Here is a 24352-nt window from a genome sequence, read left to right as displayed (position 1 = left end):
TAAGCAAGCAAGGATCAAAATAGGTTTTTCTCACATACAGAGTCTCAGTTTAACATCTGTAAGTTTTTTGTGTAACAGTTCAACTTTCTTCAACTTGCTTACAACCATTGGTTTCCATAACCAAATACAGGCACAAATCTGGTGAAGCGCCCATACAGCTGACTCTGTAATGTGTTACCAGGGAAACCAGGTCAGCTGATAGGGTAGAAAAGTCTCTGTAGACAGGGAGACACCTACCCTATCAATGTTCCCTTTAAAAAAAAGTTTTAAAAGATAGAATTACTATTGATCCTCTCCCTCCACTGTATTAACAACTGCATCTTGGAAAAGATATGTCGGGAATTTTATTTAATAGACAGATTACTTCTTACATACACTGATGAGGAACCAAGAAAAAACTTCTGTGAGGATAAAGGGATAAAATGCAAGTAGAATGGATTTGACAGTCACAATTATTGTATTACGTGTTGTGTGCCATTAAACTAGGTTTAAAAAAGATTGAAAATGGCAGATGTAAAAATTAATGCAGCAACCCCATTGTGATGTGATTATATGACAGGCAGTATTTGTTAGAAAAGCGAGTCTATTTAAAATCTGCCTAAGTGCTACTATATAAATTATGTATAATTAGCATACTTTGATGATATGGTTTTCTGTGCAGCATAAAAACATACCCTCCAAGTCTGAGTCTGTTTTCTATTTAGCCCACTGACATATGCAGGTCGGTCACAGGATATTAGGTCTAATTAGCATACTTTGTCATGTTGCTCTCTTTTAGCACAACAGATAAACTTAGGGGGAAATGTTCCAGCGGGTCAGTGGGCGCGATCGGTGGCGGGTCAGGTGGGAGAGTGTTTTTTTTTTGACAGCGGGTCGGGACCATGCTGTCAACCCGCTGCCACGCGCCTTTACCAAATGGCAATTGAAATCATTAGTGGCTTGTTTACAGCCACTTAACAATGTTTTTTTTCCCAGCTTTTTGAATTTAACAGGTCGCCCACCAGTTTCCTGCTGTGCCTAGACCTCGTCTGTGAAGCTGAGGTGGGAGGTCACTTGCCATTGTTTCAGCTGATGAGTTGACAGCTTCAAATGTCAAGTCAAAGCTCCTAGCTGATTGAGAAATGTTTCCTTAGTCACTAGCTTTTCTAAACTGCATTTCCACTACAGATTCAGAATGCTGCAAGTTTATACACAAGTGTGTGCATGCAGTCTGACCTCATTACCTCTCTCACCATTGACAGATCGCTTCTGTCATCTCCACTTCACCTGCCATCTATTCCATCAGCAACGGTGCACTTTATACTGCCGCGTTTACCACATTACAACAGTGACTACACTTCAAAAAGTACTTCATTGGCTGTAAAGTGCTTTGAGACGTTCAGTGGTTGTGAAATGCGCTATATAAATGTAAGTCTTTCTTTCTTTCTTTCCTGTTGCATGCCACATTTAATGGGTGACAAGGCCAGGTATGGCAACAGTACACAGCGCAATGTTAAAGCATGAACCTGCCTGTGCCTTTAGAAAGATGAACATTAGGCATCAGTTCACTGGATTCTCTCTGTGTGATGGTGTACCAAATTTGCAGTTTAGAACAATAAAGAAGCAAAATGAAACAGAAGATCAATTTTCCTGAAATCTTTCCTAAAAAGCAACAATGAAGCAAGATTAAAAAGTGATTTATAATTTTGCAGCAATGCAATGATCTCATTATAGTAAATTCGGCTCAGCAGAATTAATACCAGTGGTGTCCTGGGTAAAAGCACAGATATTTTCGCTCACATCTTCTGAACTGTAGAGATAAGCACAAACCTCCTCCTGGGGGCTGGAATAAGCTTGCAAGCCCTGAGATCAAAGCAGTCAGGTGTACGGTCTTAGCTCCCTTCGGAGATAGCCTGCACAGTCAGTTCAATCCATGATTTATTCTGTTTATTGCACTGATCTAATTTTAAACCTTAGTGCAACAACATTTTTCTGCTGGAGCTGAATGCATATTTCATACAAGTACGATCAAATCAAATCAAATCAAATCAACTTTTATTGTCATTGTTAGTGCACAAGTGCAGTACAATGAAATGTAGGCTTGCATGTAGATGTATAATCAAACCAAGTCTGTGCTATGATAAGAAAAGTTTCCTTAGCTTGACATTGTTATCACAAAATATATCATCCATAAACACTGCATTTGATTCCAGAAGTTACATGCAATTTATCCAACTGCATCCAATTCAATTTTCATCAAAGCTATTTTGGTTCAGAACGAAAAAATAAATCTACTTATCGACAGACTAATCTGTAAGGAAGATCTACTCTCAGGGTTTGGGCATTTTCTATTCTTTTCACTAGTCCAAGCACAAAATAAAGACAGAATCTTGAGAAAGATTTTTGGGCCTTTTATCTACTACAGCTTGTTTCAGGCCACATAGTAGATTTTTATTTTTCATTTGTACTTCTGTGATTGATGGGATAGAACTCCAGCAATTCTGATGTGTGTTGATTTACTTTCTTAGCGAACTGCACGTGGGTTGGGAGTGCATAATATATGAGGGCATATTTTCGTGGAATGAAAATCGGGTGGCTTCTATAAAGATCGGCTCCACCAGATTATCGCCCAGATAGTAGAGACATAAATCTACTCCATGGTAATTTACTGTCTGTGTTCGAATGGCATCATGAACCAGAAGAAATGAAATAAAAGTCACATGAACATCAAGATTAAATTTTATACACTCTCTTTCATCTATAATTATTTTACTACGATAATATTGATATTTAAAAAAAAGAGAAATGGTTCTGATTCAACATTCGGCCCATCGTGTCTGTGCCGGCTCTTTGCTAGAGCAATCTAAAACTAATCCCGCTGCCCGGCTCTCTGTCCATAGCCTTGTATATTCCTCTGCTTCAAATATTTATTCATTTTTCTCTTAAAAGGTGCAATGGTCTTAGCCTCAACCACTCCCAGTGGGTCCAACAACCCTCTATGTAAAGGCGTTTCTCCAAACTCTCTCTGTTCTCTTGCTGGCAATTTTAAATTGATGAACCTTCATCACTGACTCCCCAAGCAGAGGAAATAGTCTTTCTCTGTGCATGCTATCAAAACCCTTCGTAATTTTAAAAATCTCTATTAAATCTCCTCTTGAACTTCTCTTGCTCCAGCAGAAATAGGCATCATCCTGGTGAATCTCCTCGCTATCTGCCAAACCTCCTACTTTTGTATCATCAGCAAATTTCAGGATTGTGTTCCCTGTACGCAAGTCCAAAGCATTGATCTATAGAGAACAAAACTAAACTCAGCACTGGCCTCTGTGGGGCCATTTCCAACCATTCTCCACAATGAAGCAACATTATTTTACCCACTTTGTTTACTGTCTTTCAACTAACTATCTATTGTTTTCCTCATACCATACGCCTAAATTTTTCTAACAAGACTCTTGTGAGACACCTTATTCAACAGCTGTCTAAAAAGTCATACACATTCCCTTTATCTATACAATCAGTCACTTCTTCAAAAAACTCTATTGAATTTGTCAAACACAACTTGCCTGTAACAAATTCATGCTGGCTATCCTTGATTAACCCTTGCATTTCTAAATACTCACTAATTTTATCTCAAATTGTGGCATCTAAGGCCGGAGTTTTGCCGGTGCTCAGAGGGCGGGTTTGGGGGCGGGTCTGCTGTCAAAATAGCAAAGATTGACAGCGGGTAGGAAACCCACTGTCAACCCGCCTCCAACGAGTCTCCCAGGTGTCTGGTCTGTCAGCGGAGAACTGACCCGACACCAAGCAGAGGGGAGACAATTGAGCTCATTAAATGACTTGTTAATAGTCAATTTAATGGTATTTTGAGGCTTCCTTCCAATTTTACGTTCTCCCCCACGGGTTACCCGCTGCTCGGGGAACACGCCAGCTCACCCTGGAGTGAGTTGAGTCTGCTCTGATGTATCTGATAAGCGAACAGCTGCAGAAGTGGTGTAAAGGATGCCATGTTGCAGACGGTCAGTTTCAGAGCTCAGAAACTTTTGTTTACTTCACTTGTAAGACATATAGAGATTTCTTTAGCTTGCAAGCGTTTAGAGCCAACTGTATGTCCAGTGCCACCTCATTGGAGCAACCTCTCTCACCATTGACAGATCGCTTCTGTTTTCTCACCTGCAGCTGACATCTATTGCAGCAACATCGATGCCTTTGAAAAAAATCACACCTTGGTCCTCTGAATCCTTCCACGATCAGCCCCTAAACCAACATCACTGACATGAATCAGTCATTCATGAAAGAAAGACTTATGAAATAATACTGAGCGGCCTACGGGTGGCGCTGTCCAGGGAGAGTATAAATACTCGGGCTTGTGCCCAGCTTGCGCAGGACATTCTTAACAGGAACTAGTGAAGGACATAACTAGACCTCCATGTTGTAAAACAGTTGATAAAAGCTTTGTTTAACGCTTAGACCAAGTGCCTAGTAGTTTTCTTACGTCAATCACCAAGCACACCAACATCACCAACAACATCTCCAACCTTCTCCGCCATCACCTGATGCTGCACAGGGCACAGGCCATCAGCCCCTGACAACATTGCTGCCCAGGAGGCCAGCGATGGCTTCACCATGGCCAGATTTACTTCACTTGATGCTGTAAACCCTGGCTGCCACATGATGTGCCAGGTTGACACCATCCCACACCAGCACCGTGAAGCATCCCTTTAATGTCCAAGCCATTCCATACACACACATCACTATAGCGGTGCGGGGGGGGGGATTATGCCTCAACATTCACTGGAACTCAGTGAGAAACTTCTCAAGGTGTGCACAGATCTGTCCAATAAGGGGCAGTGTTGGAAAAATAGATTTCACTTTATGACAATACATTACCAGAAACTTCACATGAGCATTAGCTAAGCCTCTCAAGTGCCCACCCTTGTGTGTTGTTAGTTGGTATGCTTGCAGTGGGATGAGGGTGAGTATGAGGGGTGGCTAGTGAGTTGGGGGAAGTGATAAAGTAGATAGAGAGGGTTGGGTGGAAGTGCAAGGTAAGTTGGTGTGAGTAAGGATGTGTAGGAGAAGGGTATGGAAGACAGAGTGATGGGGATGTGATGAGTGGCACAGCAGGTGAGTTTGACTGTGGCTTTACAGTAACATAGAAACATAGAAGATAGGAGCAGGAGTAAACCATTCGGCCCCTCGAGCCTGCTCCGCCATTCAATGCGATCATGGCCGATCATCCAATTTCAGTACTCGGTCCCTGCTTTCTCCCCATACCCCTTGATCCCTTTAGCCTTAAGAAATATATTCTACTCCTTCTTGAATATATTTAATGAATTGGCCTCTACTGCCTTCTGTGGTAGAGAATTCCACAGGTTCACCACTCACTGGGTGAAGAAATTCCTCCTCATTACTGTCCTAAATGGCCTACCCCTTATCCTTAGACTGTGACCCCTGGTTCTGGACTCCCCGACCACCGGGAACATCCTTCCTGCATCTAGTCTGTCCAGCCCTGTTAGAATTTTATAAGTTTCAATGAGCTCCCCTCTCATTCTTCTAAACTCCAGCGAGTGCAAGCCCAATTATCCCAATCTCTCTTCATACATCATTCCTGCCATCCCAGGTATCAGCCTGGTGAATCTTCGCTGAACTCCTTCCATGGCAAGAACATCCTTCCTCAGATAAGGCGACCAAAACTGCACACAATACTCAAGATGTGGTCTCACCAAGGCCCTGTACAACTGCAGCAAGATATCCTTGTTCCTGTACTCAAGCCCTCTCGCTACGAAGGCCAACATACCATTTGCCTTCTTAACCGTCTGCTGCACCTGCATGCTTACCTTCAGCTACTGGTGCACAAGGACACCCAGGTCTCGTTGCACTTCCCCTTCTCCCAATCTATTGCCATTCAGATAATAATCTGCCTTCCTGTTTTTGCCACCAAAGTGGATAACCTCACATTTATCCACGTTATATTGCATCTGCCATGCTTTTGCCCAATCACCCAACCTGTCCAAATCATCTTGGAGTTTCTCGGCCTCCTCCTCACATCACACACGCCCACCCAGCTTTGTGTCGTCTGCAAATTTGGAGATATTACATCTAGTTCCCTTGTCTAGATCATTAATAGATCATGTTTCGTGATCCACTGAGATCATTGAAAGGTTGGCACCACTGCAGCCAGGGACCCCTGATGACATCCCTGTTTTTGCCCTCCCATGCAATGTGCAACCAGGCTGCGTTGGTGTCCTGGGGAGGTCTCTTCCACCCTTGGAAGCATATGGAAGGAGTCATTGGAGAGCCTGAGTGCAAGCGTCCACCTTTGTGCAGTGCTTGTCAGTGTTTGCAGCACCTCAATGCTGTCAAACACTGACAGAACAACTGTCAAACTCAATGTGGCCGTGGTCCCTTTAAGGAAACTGGCTGATGACGCGTCATCAAATGACGTCATCAGACCCGCTTCCTGTTAATTGGCCGGGAACCCCAGAGGGCAGGCTTAACAAGTCCATTCAAGGGAAAATCCCTTTGAAAGAGCGGCTGCAGCCAGGATCATGACTGGAACCCAGAAACCAGCTCTCCCGCCACCATCCCGACACCGCTGAGAAAATTGCGGCCTAAGTGTTTGCCTGCAATAGACATTTGACTAATTGGTCTATAATTAGAAAATTTATCCTTCTCTTCATTCTTGAACAAAGGTGTTACATTGGCTACGCTTTCAGTCCAATGGCATAATTTTCATGTTTAAGTAAGACTGAAAAATTATGGCCAGAGCTTTTGCTAGCTCGTCTGATTCTTTCAACAGCCTAGGTGCACGTCATCAGAGTCAATTGTGTTCCTAAAGTAATCTCTAACAATTGTTCCCTAACCCATTCTAGCACACCTACATTCTCATTTCCAACATAATTTGTGGAAATTGATGTGAAATATTTAAAATCTCCATTATCCCTTCATCCATCACAATTAGACGCCATTCTTCATCCCTGAATGGTCCTATCCTCTCTTTAACTATTCTTTTTACTTTTTGTATGCTTATCAAAGTCCTATTTCCCTTTATATTATCAGCTAGCCATTTTTCATGTTCCCTTTTAGCTCTTCAAAGCTCCCTACTACACTTTCTATATTCCTCATGCTTATCTTTAGTATTGTTAGCCCTAAGCTTATCACATGCCTCCCTTTTAAGTTTTAGTTTAGTTTCAGTTTCTCTATTTATTCATGTAACTCTATAGTTTGATGCCCTCTCTTTTTGTCTTATGGAAAAATATCTATTTTATACTCCATCTATTTTATATTTGACAAGTTCTCACTGTTGATCCTTCAGTCTGTTTACTAACTTTCTGTCTGCATAATTGATTGTCTCAAGTGAGTTATAGTCAAGCAGATGCTTGTTTACAACTCCATTTATAATACTTTTTTTACTGTGCATTGATGGTATTGCTTCATTTTAACATGAAGTGCGATTTTGTCAGTTATATTCTTCAACCTCTTTATGTTCCTTGACCAAGAAGGCTGACAAGACAAACTGTTATCGGCCTCTGCTGTGGGAAAAGCTCTGTGATATGGTAGAGAGAGGCAGGGCACTCTTCTGTGTTTTGCCATGCAGTGATTGGAAGGAGAGTTACATACACAGCTAGCGACATGATACATTAGAAATGTCAAACCAGCCCTTGAAGTATGTCCAGCCACTTCCCCACAGAGAAGGAGAGAACTAGGTGAGTAAGCCACACCTGGAGTACTGCGTACAGTTTTGGTCTCCTTATTTAAGGAGGGATATACTTGCATTGGAGACAGTTCAGAGAAGGTTCACTAGGTTGATTCCTGAGATGAAGGGGTTGTCTTATGAAGAAAGGTTGAGCAGGTTAGGCCTATACTCATTAGAGTTTAGAAGAATGAGAGGTGATCTTATTGAAACATATAAGATTCTGAGGGGGGCTTGAGAGGGTAGATGCAGAGAGGATGTTTCCCCTCGTGGGGAAATCTAGAACTAGAGGGCATAGTTCCAGAATAAGGGGTCGCCCATTTAAAACGGAGATGAGGAGGAATTTCTTCTCTCAGAGGGTCGTGAATCTTTGGAATTCTCTTCCCCAGAGAGCTGTGGAGGCAGAGTCATTGAATATATTCAAGGTGGAGATGGACAGATTTTTGAATGGTAAGGGAGTCCAGGGTTATGGGGAGCGGGCGGGAAAGTGGAGTTGAGGCCAAGATCAGATCAGCTATGGTCTTATTGAATGGCGGAGCAGGCTCGAGGGGCCAAATGACCTCCTCCTGCTCCTACATCTTATGTTCTTATGTTCTTAGATCACCTCTCCTGCAGCCAAATCAGAAACACTGACAGAGACCTGGGAGAAGAGTGCCTTCTGAGCTAGAGGATGATGCAGGAAAGGTTGAAGGAAACAAAATTACTGACACCAAAGAATTGAAGTATTCACAAGGGACATTTTCTGGGGAAGTACTTTGCCTTCATTTAGTGGATACTACAACTGGTGACAAGAATCCCCCGTGTGAAAATTTGATAAATGCGATCCAAGCATCCCATGGTGCAAAGAATGAGCAACTGGACCAGATGCACAGATAAATCCCCAATTATGAGAACATACAAAGGATTATAAACAAAAAAGGTAGATTATTTGGTATCTAATTCTCATAAGATACTTATTATGACTTTTACACTATCACAATAAGTGGAGAAAAAAACTGCAAGAATAAGTTGCATTTATGTAGCGCCTTTAAACATAGAAAAATGTCTCAAGGCGCTTCACAAGATAGTAATCAGAGAAATATTGACAACAAGCCAATGAAGGAGCTATTAGGAAGGGTGATTAAAAGCTTGGTCAAAGAGGTAGGTTTGAAGGATGGTCTTTAAGGAAGAGAGGTGGAGAGGAGGAGAGGCTTAGGGAGAGAGTTCCAGAGGGTCTAAATGGCTGAAGGCATGGCCGCCAATGGTGGATCAACTGGAGTGGGGGATGCGTAAGAGCCTAGCATTGAAGGAATGCCGAGTGCTTGGAGAGTTGTAGGGCTGGTGGAGGTTAGAGATAGGGAAAGGCAAGGCCATGGAGGAATTTCAACACGAGAATGAAAATTTTAAAATCAAGGCGTTGGTGGACCGAGAGCCAATGTAGGTCAGCGGGCACAGGGGTGATGGGTGAACAGAATTTGGTGTGGGTTAGGATATGGGCAGCAGAACTTCAGGCGAGCTAAAGTTAATGGAAAGAGGAAGAAAGGAGACCGGCCAGCAGAGTATTGGAATAGTCGAGTGAAGGTAATAAAAACGTGGATGAGGGTTTCAGCACCAGATGGGCTGAGGCAGGGGGTGGAGACGGATGATGTTATGGAGGTGAAAGTCAGTGGTCTTTGTGATGGGGAGAATATGGGATTGGAAGCTCAACTCAGAGTCAAATATTACGCCGAGATTGTGAACAATCTGCTTCAGTCTGAGACAGTAAAGGAACGGGGTTTGTGGCATGGGCTAAAGACAATGGTCTTCCCAATGTTTAATTGATTCGTTTAATGTTTAATCAATAATAACCTAAACTACATCTATAGAAATTAACTAATACTTGTTACCTTGTAATAAATTGACTGGTGTGAACTCATGGGGGGAGGAAAGCAATATTTTTAAATCATGCAAACCTACTCACCTTTCTATTATTGTACTTCAAAACAGTATAAAATTTATCAGCTGCCACTGCTCTGTCTGGAGTTGCGATGACCACACCGGGTAGATAGCAATCATTTTCCGCCCCTGCATCACTACGAAACAAAATTAAGTCTCCCACCTGCAAATACAGTGTAGGTTTATTAAATAAATCCAAATTAAGCTTAGAAAATAGATCTTAATGTGGCTAGACATAGGGTGATGTGTATAGGAAAAGGTAACAGTAATCATGTGTAGGACATGAAAAAGTCCTTTTTAAAGATATACCCATGAGAAATGTGGGACGAGGCTAACGCAAACCCCACCAGGATACAGTAAGTGCTTTTCTGTAAAGGGCAATACTATTAAATGTCCAAGAGGGTTTTATGACCAACACAAACTAGTTTTTAAAGCAAAATTAGCTAACAAAAGTAAATCAACAAAATCAATAAAATGAAAGGATTCTTTTTTAAATTAAGCCGGTACAACTATAGGTTTAAGCAAAGCTCAATCCCATTGGGATTCAACAAGTGCTTCCCCTTAAAGGAGTGAACCCACTAAAATCCAGGGAGAGGTGGTCCATCCAAAGTGGTTGTCAAACAAAATAAACTAGCAAAATAACAAAATCAATATCGTAAAAGAGTCTCCACTGGCAAAGATTGGGAAGGAAAGGAACGGAAAGGATTTGGGAGTGATCATTGCTCAAACTCTAGAAACAAAAGTCAGTGCCATGCTATTATGAATAAGGCAAGTTAAACACCGGAGGTCACTGGACTACTAGACAGAGCAAGTTATACTAACGTTGTACAGATCGATGCTGAAGACAATTCCAGAGTGCACTAACAACAACAACTTACATTTGTATAGTCCCTTTAAACGTAGAAAAACATTCCAAGGCGTTTAATGGAGGTGTAAGGAATAAACAACATGTAGTTTTGGTCACCCTACTGTAGAAAAGCATATAGATGCTTTAGAAGGAGTTCGGAGAAGAGTGGACCAGGATAATTCCAGGCCTTACAGAACTAATTTATGAAGAAAAGTTCAAGCAGCTAAACTTATTTTCACTTGAGAAAAGAAAACTGGGAGGAGACATGATACAGGTCGATATAGGTGCGTTTATGTCGCACTTGAGAATTGTCCTCGAGAAGGTGGTGGTGAGCCGCCTTCTTGAACCACTGCAGTCCGTGTGGTGAAGGTACTCCCACAGTGCTGTTATGGAGTGAGTTCCAGAATTTTGACCCAGCGACAATGAAGGAACGGCGATATACTTCTAAGTCAGGATGGTGTGTGACTTGGAGGGGAACTTGGTAGGTGGTGGTGTTCCCATGCGCCTGCTGCCCTTGTCCTTCCAGGTGGAAGAGGTCGCGGGTTTGGGGGGTGCTGCCGAAGAAGCCTTGGCGAGTTGCCGCAGCGCATCTTGTAGATGGTACACACTGCAGCCACGGTACGCCGGTGGTGGAGGGAGTGAATGTTTAAGGTGCTGGATGGAGTGCCAATCCAGCGGGCTGCTTTGTCCTGGATGGTGTCGAGCCTCTTGAGTGTTGTTGGAGCTGCACTCATCCAGGCAAGTGGAGAGTATTCCATCACACTCCTTACTTGTGCCCTGTAGATGGTGGAAAGGCTTTGGGGAGTCAGGGGGTGAGACACTCGCCACAGAATACCCAGCCTCTGACCTTCTCTTGTTGCCACTTACTTTCAATGGAGGGCAAGGTGCAGCTCCTCCAACCTGGATTAAAAACCGAGTTGGTGTAATCTGAGTGTCTCCTTTAGTGAAATCAATTATGGCTTTTCTGACACCAACACACTCAGTCACAATTCCTGAGAACAGTAGAGATAAAATAAAGAAAACTTGAGGTATAATTCTCACATATTATAAACAATAGGCTACAGGGCATCATTGGGTAGGTTTGCAATCTAACTGGAAGGGGAAAATAATCATTTTAATATTTAATGTTATCCCGCGCAAACACCATTACGTCCATAAGGACAGGGCGTTATACTGCACCCTATTAATAAAAGGCATTAAAACAGAGGGATACTGGTAGCAGTTTCACAGCTAGATAAATAATTCATTTATATCTGTATCATCGTAAGTTAATTTGTCAATCCTTCAAGGCCAATTGAAGCCAGAGAGAGCAGATAAATAATGCAAGCAGGCTGATGCCACAACACAAGAAAAATCATTCAAAAAATATTAACTCAAATGCCTGCTGCTCATTTTTAAGTCAAATGTCAGAGCATTAAAAAAAATTCCATTAGAAACCTCAGAAGCTATAAACTAGAATGCTTTATCGCCATATGGATGCCCTGCAGCTACATTTTACGAGATCAGAATTTTAATGTTTAATAAATACTATACTGCCCGTTAACAGTTTTTTTCCGAAGCTGCCACAGAGACAGCTGCAAATGCAGGAGGCATTGCAATGAATAATTTGGCTATAAACAATTTATCATAGCAATGGAAAAAGTGCAGTTAAATGTGTTTAAATGTACAAATAATTAGATGCAATAATAAAAAAGAGAAAAATAATATTTAGCCTTTGGATTTATCGTACAAAAACTGAACACCAAATTACCCTGGGAATTAAACATCCCTCTGTGATATAAAGATATATTTATGCACATCATTTTGCATATAAATAGTTTCATTAAGAAACAAATATGTGCCGCAAAATTGGAATTAAAAGCGTGATTATCTTAATATGGTGGTGTTTTCCCAGCCCCTATGTTTTGAATAAGCTTAAGTATTCAAACGCTGTGTAAGGACACAGTCTAAGCTGCAGTGGCAGTTTGTCCTTAACAACCGACTAAAAGCACTCACGAGGCTTGTGTTTTCTTCTATCCATCCTCAGTATGCGGGCGTCATTGACAAGCCCAAGATTTATTGCCCATCCCTGGTCGCCCTAAAAGGTGGGTCTTTTTCTTGAACTGCTGCAGTCCATGTGGTGATGGTGCTCTCACAATGCTGTTAGGTAGGGAGTTTTTATACGTGTTATTCTTTGTAGCGACTTGATACAACTGTGTGGCTGGCTGGGCCACTTCAGAGAGCAGTTAAGAGTCAATCATGTTGGTGTGGGACTTTTTTTTTATTCGTTCATGAAATGTGGGCATTGCTGGCAAGGCCAGCATTTATTGCCCATCCCTAGTTGCCCTGGAGAAGTTGGTGGTGAGCCACCTTCTTGAACCATTGCAGTCCGTGTGGTGAAGGTACTCACACAGTGCTGTTAGGGAGGGAGTTCCAGCATTTTGACCCAGCGACGATGAAGGATCGGCGATATACTTCCAAGTCATGATGGTGTGTGACTTGGAGGGGAACTTGGAGGTGGTGGTGTTCCCATGCACCTGCTGCCCTTGTCCTTCTAGGTGATAGAGGTCACGGGTTTGGGAGGAGCTGCCGAAGAAGCCTTGACTAGAGTCATATATAGACCATACCAGGTAAGGACGGCAGGTTTCCTTCCCTAAAGGACATTAGTGAACCAGTTGAATTTTACGAGATTCCAACAGCCTAATGGACACTTTTACTGAAAGCACCTTCTTATTTCCAGATTTTTTTAACTGAATTCAAATTCTCAAACTGCTATGGTGGGATCTGAGTTCACTGGATTACTCATCCAGTAATAAAACCACTACACCACCATACCTGTCCCACAAATAATATTTATGAGAAAAACGCAGGTTTGGTTAATGTTGAAAGTAGACACGACAAATGAAATCAAATTCCAACAAAACCGTCAGCACAACTCTTTTTTTCCTGATGTAACTCAAATTCGCAATAAATACAGGCCATGGGGAAACCGCCTATTTTGCATCCCCTCCCCCGAAGTTGGATTTTTACCCCCACTGTATCTCTACTATTTGGCATTTTGGTACCATATTTAATTTCCAATAGGAACTGGGACCTATTCCTAGAGATTTTATTCACAGTCATACACTGGGCCCCGTTCTTTCTTGCCAGCTATCAATATTTCTGGCCTACAAGCTTTACTTTGCTAGCTTCCAGCCTGTAAACGTTACGCTTTCAATTTACTTTCTCTTCAAAGTTACATTTTCTCAGCGGGGATATTCCTCGCACATGCATTTAAAACATTTCTAGTGGCTTTTTGAGGCGCACTGGATGATGTAAGCTGAATGCAGCAGGACCAAGAAGGTCCCAGGATCAATTCCTGGTCTGTGCTGAATGAGTCAATCTCAGCCAGTCAGAAGAGGAAGCACTACAGATCAGCTCAAGGCCCCGGGGCTAAGAAGTGGATGAAAAGGGGCTCCTGTTCCAGATTTCTACCCAGTAATTCTGACTTGAAGGTGAATACTGAATATAAATAGGATTGGGTTTGGCTCTGATGTTTCCCAAATTAATAGCCTTGCTATACTCATCCAGATTCACATATCAAAAATAACCACTTAAGTACCAAAGGACTATCGGCATCCATGGAACCATATTTAGCATGTCACCGTCTTCAAGAAAGGATGAAGGAAAAAAACAAGAAAGTTTGCAGTTAAGAATAGTAGGACTCAAGCATTTAAGTCCTCAACTCCGAACTAGGCTGTGAGTTAAAGGCAAATTGGGGGAGAAATTCGGTATCACCCCGTTTGGGGTGCAATTATCGGCCGGGCGCAAAGTTTAGCACCTGCCGCTAATTATCGCCTCCGACTGCAAATTTGGCTTCTACCGCCCCTGGAGGTGATTGGAGCGCTAAATCGGGTGCTACACGCCTCTCTTAAGGCGCTAACACCGAGGAGCGAGGCGTTACCTCAGAGCCCTGGCGAAGCTCATGTGATGTCACTCAGCAATGGAACACAGACACACTGGCACCAGCCAGGTCTTAAAGGGGAGGGTCGATCTTGCTCTCCATCCACACCCTGCTCATTGCAGCCTTGAATCTCGGCCTGGAGAGACCTGTACATCAAATCTGCTGGAAAGAACAATGGAGAGGCCCAGGGAAAGAGCTCAGAGTGCAGCCCCCATAGTCTCTTCTAAATCGATGCAAGGAAGGTCAAACCAAAATGAACCTGCAAAGTGCTGCTCAGTACCCAAAACTCCTTCACACAGCGTTGAATCTCTCCAGATGTCTCTCTCTCTCTCTCAGAATGCGTGGTGCAAAAATGTCGCTGACAAAAAAAGGCAGGAAGCGGTCGCCTTTAAATAGCGCTCCCCCAGTCCCTTCCCGACTGCAAAACGGTCTCCTTAACCTGTCGTTGCTAGCGGCAGGCGGTAAGGCAGGGGGCGCCACTCAATATCCGGTCCGGGGCGCAACCAGGGCGTTGCATGCTCGACTGATGTCTTGATCTGCAGATGCAGGAGATCATGGCGGTAGTGTTTAGCACTGCCGCAAAATGTCTGGTCAATTTCGTGAGCGGCGCAAACATCGCCGCGCCCAGGTGCTTGTTGCTTTGCGACCCATTAACGCCCTCTTAGGGTGCTAACGGGAGGCGCAAAGCAACCAAATTTTTCCCCCAAAGAATTGCTCATCACTTGCATTTTGGTTGCTTCATCTTGAAGGGTTATTTTTAGTTATCAATCAGGTCATCAAATTAAAGGACCCATCACAAAGCATTCCATGGAGATGGGGTGTAGGAAACATCTATAACTGTTCAGCTCAACCCCATCTATTGCACAACTACAAAGAAATACCATCACCAGTCACGGAGAATTCTGTGGGCCAGGCTAACCTTCACATCTACCTGGAGAAGACTGTATGGCTGTATATATTTATTGGGCCAAAAACTGTGATCAGCGGCGTACCTTCGGTGTACGCCGCCGACCTGCGAAAAGAATACGCACCTACCTGATGGCGGCCCTCCTGTGTAAACTTGCGCTCTGACGCTGCGAGTAGGAGGGCAGCGTAATGGCCCACGGCTCCCGGGGGCGCAACCTGTGCGGATGCAACCTGGGATTACGTGGGCCCGGTCCTCCAATCAGAAAACAGATTGCCTTTCATTCATTTAAATTACTAGATGACTTCATTACTACAACCTTTAAAATACATAGGGGGGAAAATTGGGTGAGTAGCGCCACCTGTTAGCGCCTAAAGAGGCAGTCAGTGGCTGTAGCGCCACTGGCTGCGCCTCCCGCGATATTCAGCAGGGGTGCTAAAGGCGTTAGCCATTTGCGCTGCGCTGCCACCGATGATGTCATCGGTGTGCGCAGCGCCCCATTCGCGCCCCGTTCGCGATATTTGGTAGCGAACGGCGCAAGTTAAGGTGGAGGTGCGGGGCGGCCACCTTTTTCGGCGGCCGCCTGCCAGCACCTCCGTCCTCGGCCTCCTGACCCCCCACCCGACCCCCCCGCGGCATTGCCGGCTGTTTCCCGAGAGCCCGGCACTTCTCCTTGGTGCTGGGCTCGTTTGCCGGCACTCGCGAGCGGGGATCGCGCTGTTGCAGGCCCCTCCCCCTTAACAATGGGAGGAAGGCCTGCAGTACCGCAGCATGCCGTGCCGCAGCGTGTGGCGCTGCGGCATGTTGCGCTGCGATATTCAGTTTCAGCGCCCTAAGAGGGACACGGAGTGCCTCAAGCCTCGCCCCGTCTCCCTCTAGGGGCAATGAAACTGAATATCTGACGATCGCTAAAGCCTCGAACGCTGCGCTAAATCCTGCGCTCAGGCGACTTTGGCGCCACTTTGGCGCCCCAACCCAATTTCTAGGCCATACAGATTTAGCTTTTATCGTGGGAATCCAATTCATAATTCCCACATCTAAACAAGTACAGGTTGAGCGTCCCAAATCTGGAGTTCCAGAATCCAGAATGCTCCAGAATCCAGACTCCGGGACGATTGGTGGCAGGGGTCCGGAATCCGTAAAATGTTCCGGAATCCAGACATCCTGAGGGAGGCTTACCAAAAACCAGAAATAGCGCAACCTGGGCCCAGGCATTTCTGGACTCGGCGCGTGTTTCTGATGTCCGAGGTCCGGAAATATCGCAACCTGGGCTCAGGCGTTTCTGGACTTCGGACATCAGAAACACGTTCCAAAGTCCGGAAAGTCCTGAAAACCAGCTCGGCCTCGGTCCCGAGGTTGCCGGATTCGGGACGTTCTACCTGTACTGTGCACTGTGCAGAAAGTTATGAAATTTAAACGTTATTTTTTTAAAAACCTGCAGCTTTAACATACACTAGGATTGCTTCTCATTAAAGCTTTTAATGTTCCTGGGTGACATTGAATTAAAAAAAAACATTTTTTTGCACCAGCCGTAAAAATTTCCGTACATAATTGCTGGGCAGTTGGTGGCCAAATAGCCCAACTCCGCGCCAGGAGTTAGGTTTTCGGTAGCAGAGCGGATGGCCTGTCAACGCCTACATTGACAGACCGCAAGTTGGGAATTTAGCACATGCGCAATCCCGAACTTGCGGTGAATTTCAAAGTGCAGTACGGCGGCGTACCCTGAGAGTATGCCGTCATACCCACCGCAGAATCCGGGCTGTTGTTTTTATTTTCAGAAGGAATGCTTTTTCTTCAAGAAACATAATTAGGTTGTTACCCAAAAAGCTTAATGTATTTTGCTGTCTATTCTAAAGGCTTCAGAACAGGCAAAAATAGAATGCTACCAGCAGTGTTGCTAATGTACGCTGTGGGTAAGTACAGAAATCATTGTTCCCTTCCTACATACATTTTTTCCTGCAAAGCTTTCCCCATTGTATTTTACTGCTACTCTCCATCTTGCGTACTTTATGAGAAATATGAAAAGATGAGAATGTATTTTACAGTAATAGCGCATCTGAACTACAAGATGTTGACATTTACTGCTTTTATTAGATGTAAAGTGCAATTATTGCTTAGGGCAGCTTTATTGTTTCAATCGGTGATGGTGAAATCATCCACACTTTGCAAAAGCGGGCGAATGCCTTGGGAAATTCTAAACTTAACAGTCACGATTTTAAGTGCAAATTGGAATTCTATTCTCACAGGATCATTTCCAATTGATTCTCTTAAAGATTAGGGGAGATGCTTTATGCTTTACATTTCAACATTAAAAAAACTCCTTCGCCGCCATTTTGTGCTGTCAACCAAACTATTTTGTAATGTAAGCAGTTGCAACGAGCAGTCACGTATCTCCTGGTAATCTACACAGTAATCTTTAAGCTTCTAAATAGACTTACTATAGACCTCTTAGAAATCTAAAGAACACATGACAGTCAACTTACCTGGGTAATAAAAACCATCAACTTCTGATCTTGCAATTACCCTCTGACCTCTAACGACGTCCAGTATTCTTCTGGCCTGTTTTGTGGCTTTTTGTACACTGGGACGATGGTTCCTGGTAACTTGATTCATGGCCCCCAGCTCCTGCAAAGGATAATTAAAAAGTGGCAATTCTAAGACACAAAGATAGATTTTTACAAAGAAATAATTTGACATCTTGATAATCTCCTGAATGAGACAAACACAAGCACTTCCGAAAGACACACTTATTTTTATAATTATATTCTTCTCAGGTCCATAAGCTTCAGTGATAACAGTAATAAGATGCATACAGTGGAATTCTCACCCGGAGTCAACTATAAAATCCATCATTGTCACAGAAGTGTAAAAAGTACTCTGGGAGAGGAGTAATGCTCTCATAGGTGTATAAATCATTTTCATTTACTTTCTGGTATATTTTGTTCAGTTTTGAAAATTACAGATGTCCCTTGCCAATTTCCTGGATCAAGCTTAAAGCCTTTCAGGAAGATTTTCTCTGTGGACTAAAATAATTTATAAAGAAAGCTGAGGTGCCCGGCGGTGCCGAGGGTCTTTTGAGGGCATGTTGTTGTTGGAAGAGAGAGAGAGAGCGACTGGGGGGAAGAGAGAGAGAGCGACTGGGGGGAAGAGAGAGAACGACTGGGGGGGAAGAGAGAGAGCGACTGGGGGGGAAGAGAGAGAGCAACTGGGGGGAAGAGAGAGAGCGACTGGGGGGGAAGAGAGAGAGCGACTGGGGGGGAAGAGAGAGAGCGACTGGGGGGGAAGAGAGAGAGCGACTGGGGGGGAAGAGAGAGAGCGACTGGGGGGAAGAGAGAGAGCGACTGGGGGTGAAGAGAGAGAGCGACTGGGGGGAAGAGAGAGAGCGACTGGGGGGGAAGAGAGAGAGCGACTGGGGGGAAGGGGGAAGGGAAGGGGGGGAAGGGAAGGGGGGAAGGGGAAAGGGAAGGGGGGAAGAGGGGGGAAATGGGGGGGAAGGGGGGGAAGGGGGGAGAGAGAGCGCGACTGGGGGGAAGGGGAGGGGGGAGGAGGGGGAAGGGGAGGGGGAGGGGGGAAGGGGGAGGGGGGAGGAGGGGAGGGGGGAGGAAGGGGAGGGGAGGAAGGGGAGGGGGGAGGGGAGGAAGGGGAGGGGGGAAGGGGAGGGGGAGGAAAGGGAGGGGGGAGGAGAGGGGGAGGAAGGGGAGGGGGGTAGGAAGGGGGGAAGGGGAGGGGGAGGAAGGGGGGAGGGGAAGGGGAGGTGAGGAAGGGGAGGGGAGGGGGGAGGGGAGGGGGAGAGGGGAGTGGGAGAGGAGGGGAGGAGGGGAGGGGGAGAGGGGAGGGGTGGGGGAGGTGGGGGGAGGAGGGGGGGAGAAAGGGAGTGGGGGAGCCAGCAGACCCTCTCCCCTCTGCCGGCGATGGCTCCGCTGAGCTCCATGCCGCCCCACGCACTGACATGCCGAGCGCAGCGCCCCGGTGAGCCCGAGCCCCGCCCTCCCGAGGCCGGGCCTGAGATGGCCGATTGCGGCTGGCCAGGCCCGGTTGCCTTGGTAACCCTCCTCCCGTCTCCGCCTCCCGATCTCTGGGCCTGGGCCTGTGCGGCCGATTGCGGCTGGCGAGCCCGGTTGCCGGGGTAACCCTCTCCGCTCCCCCTCCCCTCCCGAGCCCTGCCCCTCCCCGAATGAACCGCGAGGAGCTTGCAGTGAGCCCAGCCAGCCTTTACCAAGATGGCTGGCCGCTGGTTCAGAATCGGGCCCAGCGGGGGGATGGGGGATGAGGGGTGGGAGGAGCTTGCCACAAAACAATTGCCTAGGGTCCAGCATGGCTGGCAACAGACGCCCAGGCTTCGAGGCCTACCTGCAAAAACGGGGAAAGGTAGGAAAATTAATGAGATTAGATAAAAGATTTAGAAAGTAATTAACTTTTTTTAAAAACAATATGTGTTTTAAAAGCAACTTTTTTTTTAAAGGCGCAGAAAGCGGGAAAAAGAAATGAAAAGTTTGGAATCAAGATGGCCGCGACTCACCTCCGTTCAGAACGATAAGGCCCGCCCATACACGCACCGATTGGTCGACCGTCAGGTCACCGAAGCGTAGGATTGGTCAATCGTCCCGTCACTCGACTCTAGGGGTGCCCGCCCACACGCGCCAGGAACCCGCCCCCGCCACTCAGCGATTGGTCGACCGTCGGGTCGCTCGACCGTACGATTGGTCGACCTCGACGTCACTCTAATGCTAATGAGCAGATAATGAGATGCTAATGAGCGGAATTTTGAACGTTTTTTGGATACCGCGGGCGCAATTTTTGTCTCGCCGAAACGTAAATACGCTTACGACCGTTCCAGAATCGTAAGCTTTCTTTTGATGTAACGCACGTGTAGGTACGCTCTATAACTTTAGGGTGTATAGCCGGACAGACACACCGAAGGACAGACAGACAGACAGACAGACAGATGTATCCTTTTATATATATAGATGTCATAAACTATATTGTACATTTACTACAGGGCTTATGGAAAGATTTCCTCTCAAGTTCCCAAATGTTCCATAGGCCAAAGTAATTTTATGTCTTTTGAATGAAATTAATTCATATCGGAATTGTGCATTTTACACTGTGGCCAGTGATGTGACTAAGGGCAGCAGATGCACCCATATTATATGGGGCTGGACCCCGAGGTCTGAGACCTTCAATGCGCCCAATGCAGTTGGTCAACGCGAATGGGGCAGGGAACCTGCGCACAAACCATGCACGGGATTCAGTAGAGCCATGAGAATTATTTAACTTGGGGAATGTAGGAGAGTGTACTGTGACGGGCTAAATGGCTTGGCATAAACATAGAGCATGATGGGACAGCTAGCATATAACGTGAAGGAACAAAGTGCGTATGTGCGGTGGAGCGCGAAGAATTCGCTTAAATCAGCTGACAGGGAGGCCAAGATAAAACAGAATGCAGACAGCTGATGTAAAATCTAGTCAACTGCTTAATTTGAAGAAGTGTTAGATAAGGCCAGTGTTAAATAATAATATTCGAATTAGATTTGGATAATCATATGATGAACAATATGTGCCAGAGTTGTCCAGCTGAAAAGGCAGATGGGTCTCTGGTTTAACATCTCACTGGAAAGATGGCTCCTACAACAATACAGCATTCTCTCAGTACTGCATTGGAGTGTCAGCCTAGACTTTGTGCTCAAGTCCTGTAGTGGGGCTTGAACCCATGGCCTTCTGACTCAGAGGAGAGTGTGCTATCACACCTAGGTCTCACCTGTGCATTAAACTATTTTCACTTGCTTTAGATTAATGTAATAATTTTACCACATAAATTTTACTCTTCACAAGCAGCATCATGGGGGCATTGGTGGGGAGGGGCTTGTATTGGGCATTCTTAAAAAGCAGTAACAAGCTTTACACAATACCTATGGATGCACTACCCTTCTATTTCATCCCTTAGCATTCAAGTTCACAGTAGTAGACTCATACAGACCCAAGTGCACAAGGGAAGGGTATATTTTCACAATTTCACACATTTCTGCATCCCTAAGACTGGTTGGGAGATGATGACGATGGAATTGTCTGAGGCCATGGGCTGGATTATACCAGCCCTGAGGAGGCGGGTTTGGAGGCGGGACTGCTGGCAAAATGGGAAAAATTGGGAGCGGGTCCCAACCCCGCTCCCAACCCGCCTCCGAACCATCTTCCCGGGAGGCGGGTCCCTGACTCGCGCAGGGACCCGTCTCCTGTAGTTAACAGGCAGTTTTGAGGCTTATCCCCATTTCACCCCTGCATGTGCGGGCTTCCCGACGTCTAACCTCACCAGGATCAGCGAGGCGAGCAGTGGGTCTGCGGGGGTCAGAAGGGTCGAAAAGTCCGCTGTAGAGGTAAGTGATAGGTGCAAGTGTGGAGAGGAAAGTATGAGAGGTGAGTGTAAAGTGTTAGAAAAAGTTTACTTACCTTTGCTTCTTCCTGCAGGCTTCAACCCTTGGGGATCCGGAGGTGCCTCATCTCAACGCCAGAGATGACAGAATGGCTGCTGCATTCTCCGATGTAGCAGCCATCTGCTTTCTGCTGAGGAGAGAGGTTTTGGTGAGTCTTTGTGCAAGGGCTCACCTTAGAACAGAGATTGTCAATGTTTCACAGCTTCTCAAAGCAGTCAAACGCTGACAATTCATCTGTCAAAAAATTTTCAACAGATGAAATGTCACTCACTGATGTCCTCTGTCACCGGCTTTCCCTTAATTGGCCGGCTAAGCCCGCAGGGCGGGCTTAACAAGGTCAATCAAGGGAAAATAGCATGGGTTGGCTGGACGTCGTTGGGGGCGGGACTGAAACCCGACAACCAGCAGTCCCGCCCCCATGCGTCCCCATTGATAAAATCCAGCCCCTTGTGTCACTGGCGAGACCTTGTGTGTAGCTGCCAGATTTCACAGATGTATTCCAATGCAGAGAAAAATCACAGACAGTTCACCAGCAGTTTTCCGATATGTCACCCGCTGGATACAAGGTCCAGCTAGTGTCATGGGGTCAGAGAATTTTGTTTAGTAGCTCTAAAGAACTCCCAATTTTCCTTTTACTGCTTATCTGTTCATTTAGACTTCTGCCAAACTTTAATAATCTGCCAATTAAACATGGCAAAAGACTGCAGTATTATCCTAATCTTGGGGGTGAAATTCTTCATGTCACAGATTTTGGTGAAAAGTTAGTGCAAATATAAAACAGGGTTTCTTATTATTACTCTCTCTAAGTTTTAATATCCGTAATATTATTCCCCCCGCCCCCCAATCTTAGTCGCTGGGAACTGACAGTATTGAAGGGGAGGGCATAATTCAGAGTAGCACTTCAATGAATCCACTCTGTCTAACATTATCAACCCACGTTGTTTATGATCTAGATACTTACTATCTCTTATAAGTCAGACCAATCAATGGAGAAGGAGATTACAAAAAAGAACAAATGCATCCCAAGTTAATTATTAGCTAGTTGCTAAAGATAATCTTTCCATGACGAGGACAGATTGAGAAAGTGGGTAAAATAAAAGTTCAGCTTTGTAAAGGTGGTCCAACCCAACCCATTAACCCATGCAACACATTCAGTGAGACATCCCATACCCACTTGAAACTCCCACCTAAGCACATTCTAGCCCACTTGAACAACCATTGCATTTTTTGGCATTACTTCTGCCAGATGCTGGAACTGTTCACCCGAATGGGGGCAGGCATTTTAAATGATGCAACGACTTGGTGATGCCATAATTCCCATTTTTCATTATTACTGCCTCAGTAATGGTGAACATAACACATGGCAGATGAAATTTAAGGCAGAAAAGTGCGAAGTGATACATTTTGGTAGAAAGAATGGGGAGAGGCAATATAAACTAAATGGTGCAATCTTGAAGAGGGTGCATGAACAGAGACACCTAGGGGTGTGTGTGCACAAATTGTTGAAGGTGGCAGCTCAGGTTGAGGAAGCAGTTTAAAAGGCTTATGGGATCCTGAGCTTCGTGAATAGAGGTATAGAGTACAAAAGTGTGGAAATTATGATGAACCTTTATAAAACACTGGTTTGGCCTCATCTGGAGTACTGTGTCCAGTTCTGGGCAACGCACTTTAGGAAGGATGTGAAGGCCTTAGAGAGGGTGCAGAAAAGATTTACAAAAATGATTCCAGGGATGAGGGACTTCAGTTATGTGGATAGGCTGGAGAAGCTGGAGTTGTTCTCCTTGGAGCAGAGAAGATTGAGAGGAGATTTGATAGAGGTGTTCAAAATCACGAGAGGCCTGGACAGAGTAGATAGAGAGAAACTGTTCCCATCGACAGAAGGGTCGAGAACCAGAGGACACAGATTTAAGGTGATTGGCAAAAGAACCAAAGGCGACGTGAGAAAAAACTTTTTTACGCAGCGAGTGGTTAGGGTCTGGAAGGCACTGCCTGAAATTGTGGCTTTCAAAAGGGAGTTGGATAAGTACCTGAAGGAAAAAATTTGCAGGGCTACGGGAAAAGGGCGGGGGAGTGGGGCTAGCTGAAATGCTCGTGCAGAGAGCCGGCACGGGCTCGACGGGCCGAATGCCGTTCTTCTGTGCTGTAACCATTCTATGATTGCCATCCCAAATGGCCTAGCAAAACACTCAGTTGGATCAAACCATTACATGCAGCAGTTCCGGAAGAAGGCCCACCACCACCTTCTCAGGGCAACTGGGGATGGGCAATGAATGCCGGCCTTGCCAGCGACACTCGCATCTCAAGAATGGAAAAAAAACACCATTGTGGGAGCACCATCATCACAAGGGCTACAGCAGTTCAAGGAGAAGGCCCACCACCACCTTCTCAGTGTATCTAGTGATGGGAAATAAATGAAGCCTTGCTGTGGTGCTCACATCCTCACAACAATTTTATTTTAAAGGGGCAGCATGGGGATACGGTATACAAGCAGCAGCACGATTAAGAGGATACAGAAGACAACCCACTGCTGGCAGTGAGAGATAGTAGTGCCAATTGAATATGTAAGATACAGAGACATTTTCACTGTTTTTCTTGGTCTATCAACACTGATGTGCAATAGAGAAATATAGAAAGACAATACAATGACAGTGTAAACTTTGATCAAGAT

The 24352-nt window shown here is 45.2% G+C and overlaps 1 protein-coding gene across 1 annotated transcript in view; it reads right to left on the bottom strand.

Moving 5' to 3' along the window:
• The window catches only part of LOC147112042 (von Willebrand factor A domain-containing protein 3B-like), a 332584-nt gene that overhangs the window by 178244 nt on the left and 129988 nt on the right, over nt 1–24352 (bottom strand). The window contains 3 exon segments of the mRNA XM_085999537.1: nt 9609–9746; nt 11298–11422; nt 17740–17881. Of these exon segments, the coding sequence (XP_085855663.1) occupies nt 9609–9746; nt 11298–11422; nt 17740–17881 (405 nt within the window).

The sequence above is a fragment of the Somniosus microcephalus genome, chromosome 10 (assembly GCF_052327205.1).
Source record: "Somniosus microcephalus isolate GS21.2 chromosome 10, FLI_Smic_1.0, whole genome shotgun sequence".
NCBI classification, from domain to species: Eukaryota; Metazoa; Chordata; class Chondrichthyes; order Squaliformes; family Somniosidae; genus Somniosus; species Somniosus microcephalus.
Note: the sequence above shows the minus strand (reverse complement) of the source record. Positions and strands in the feature narration are given on the sequence as shown.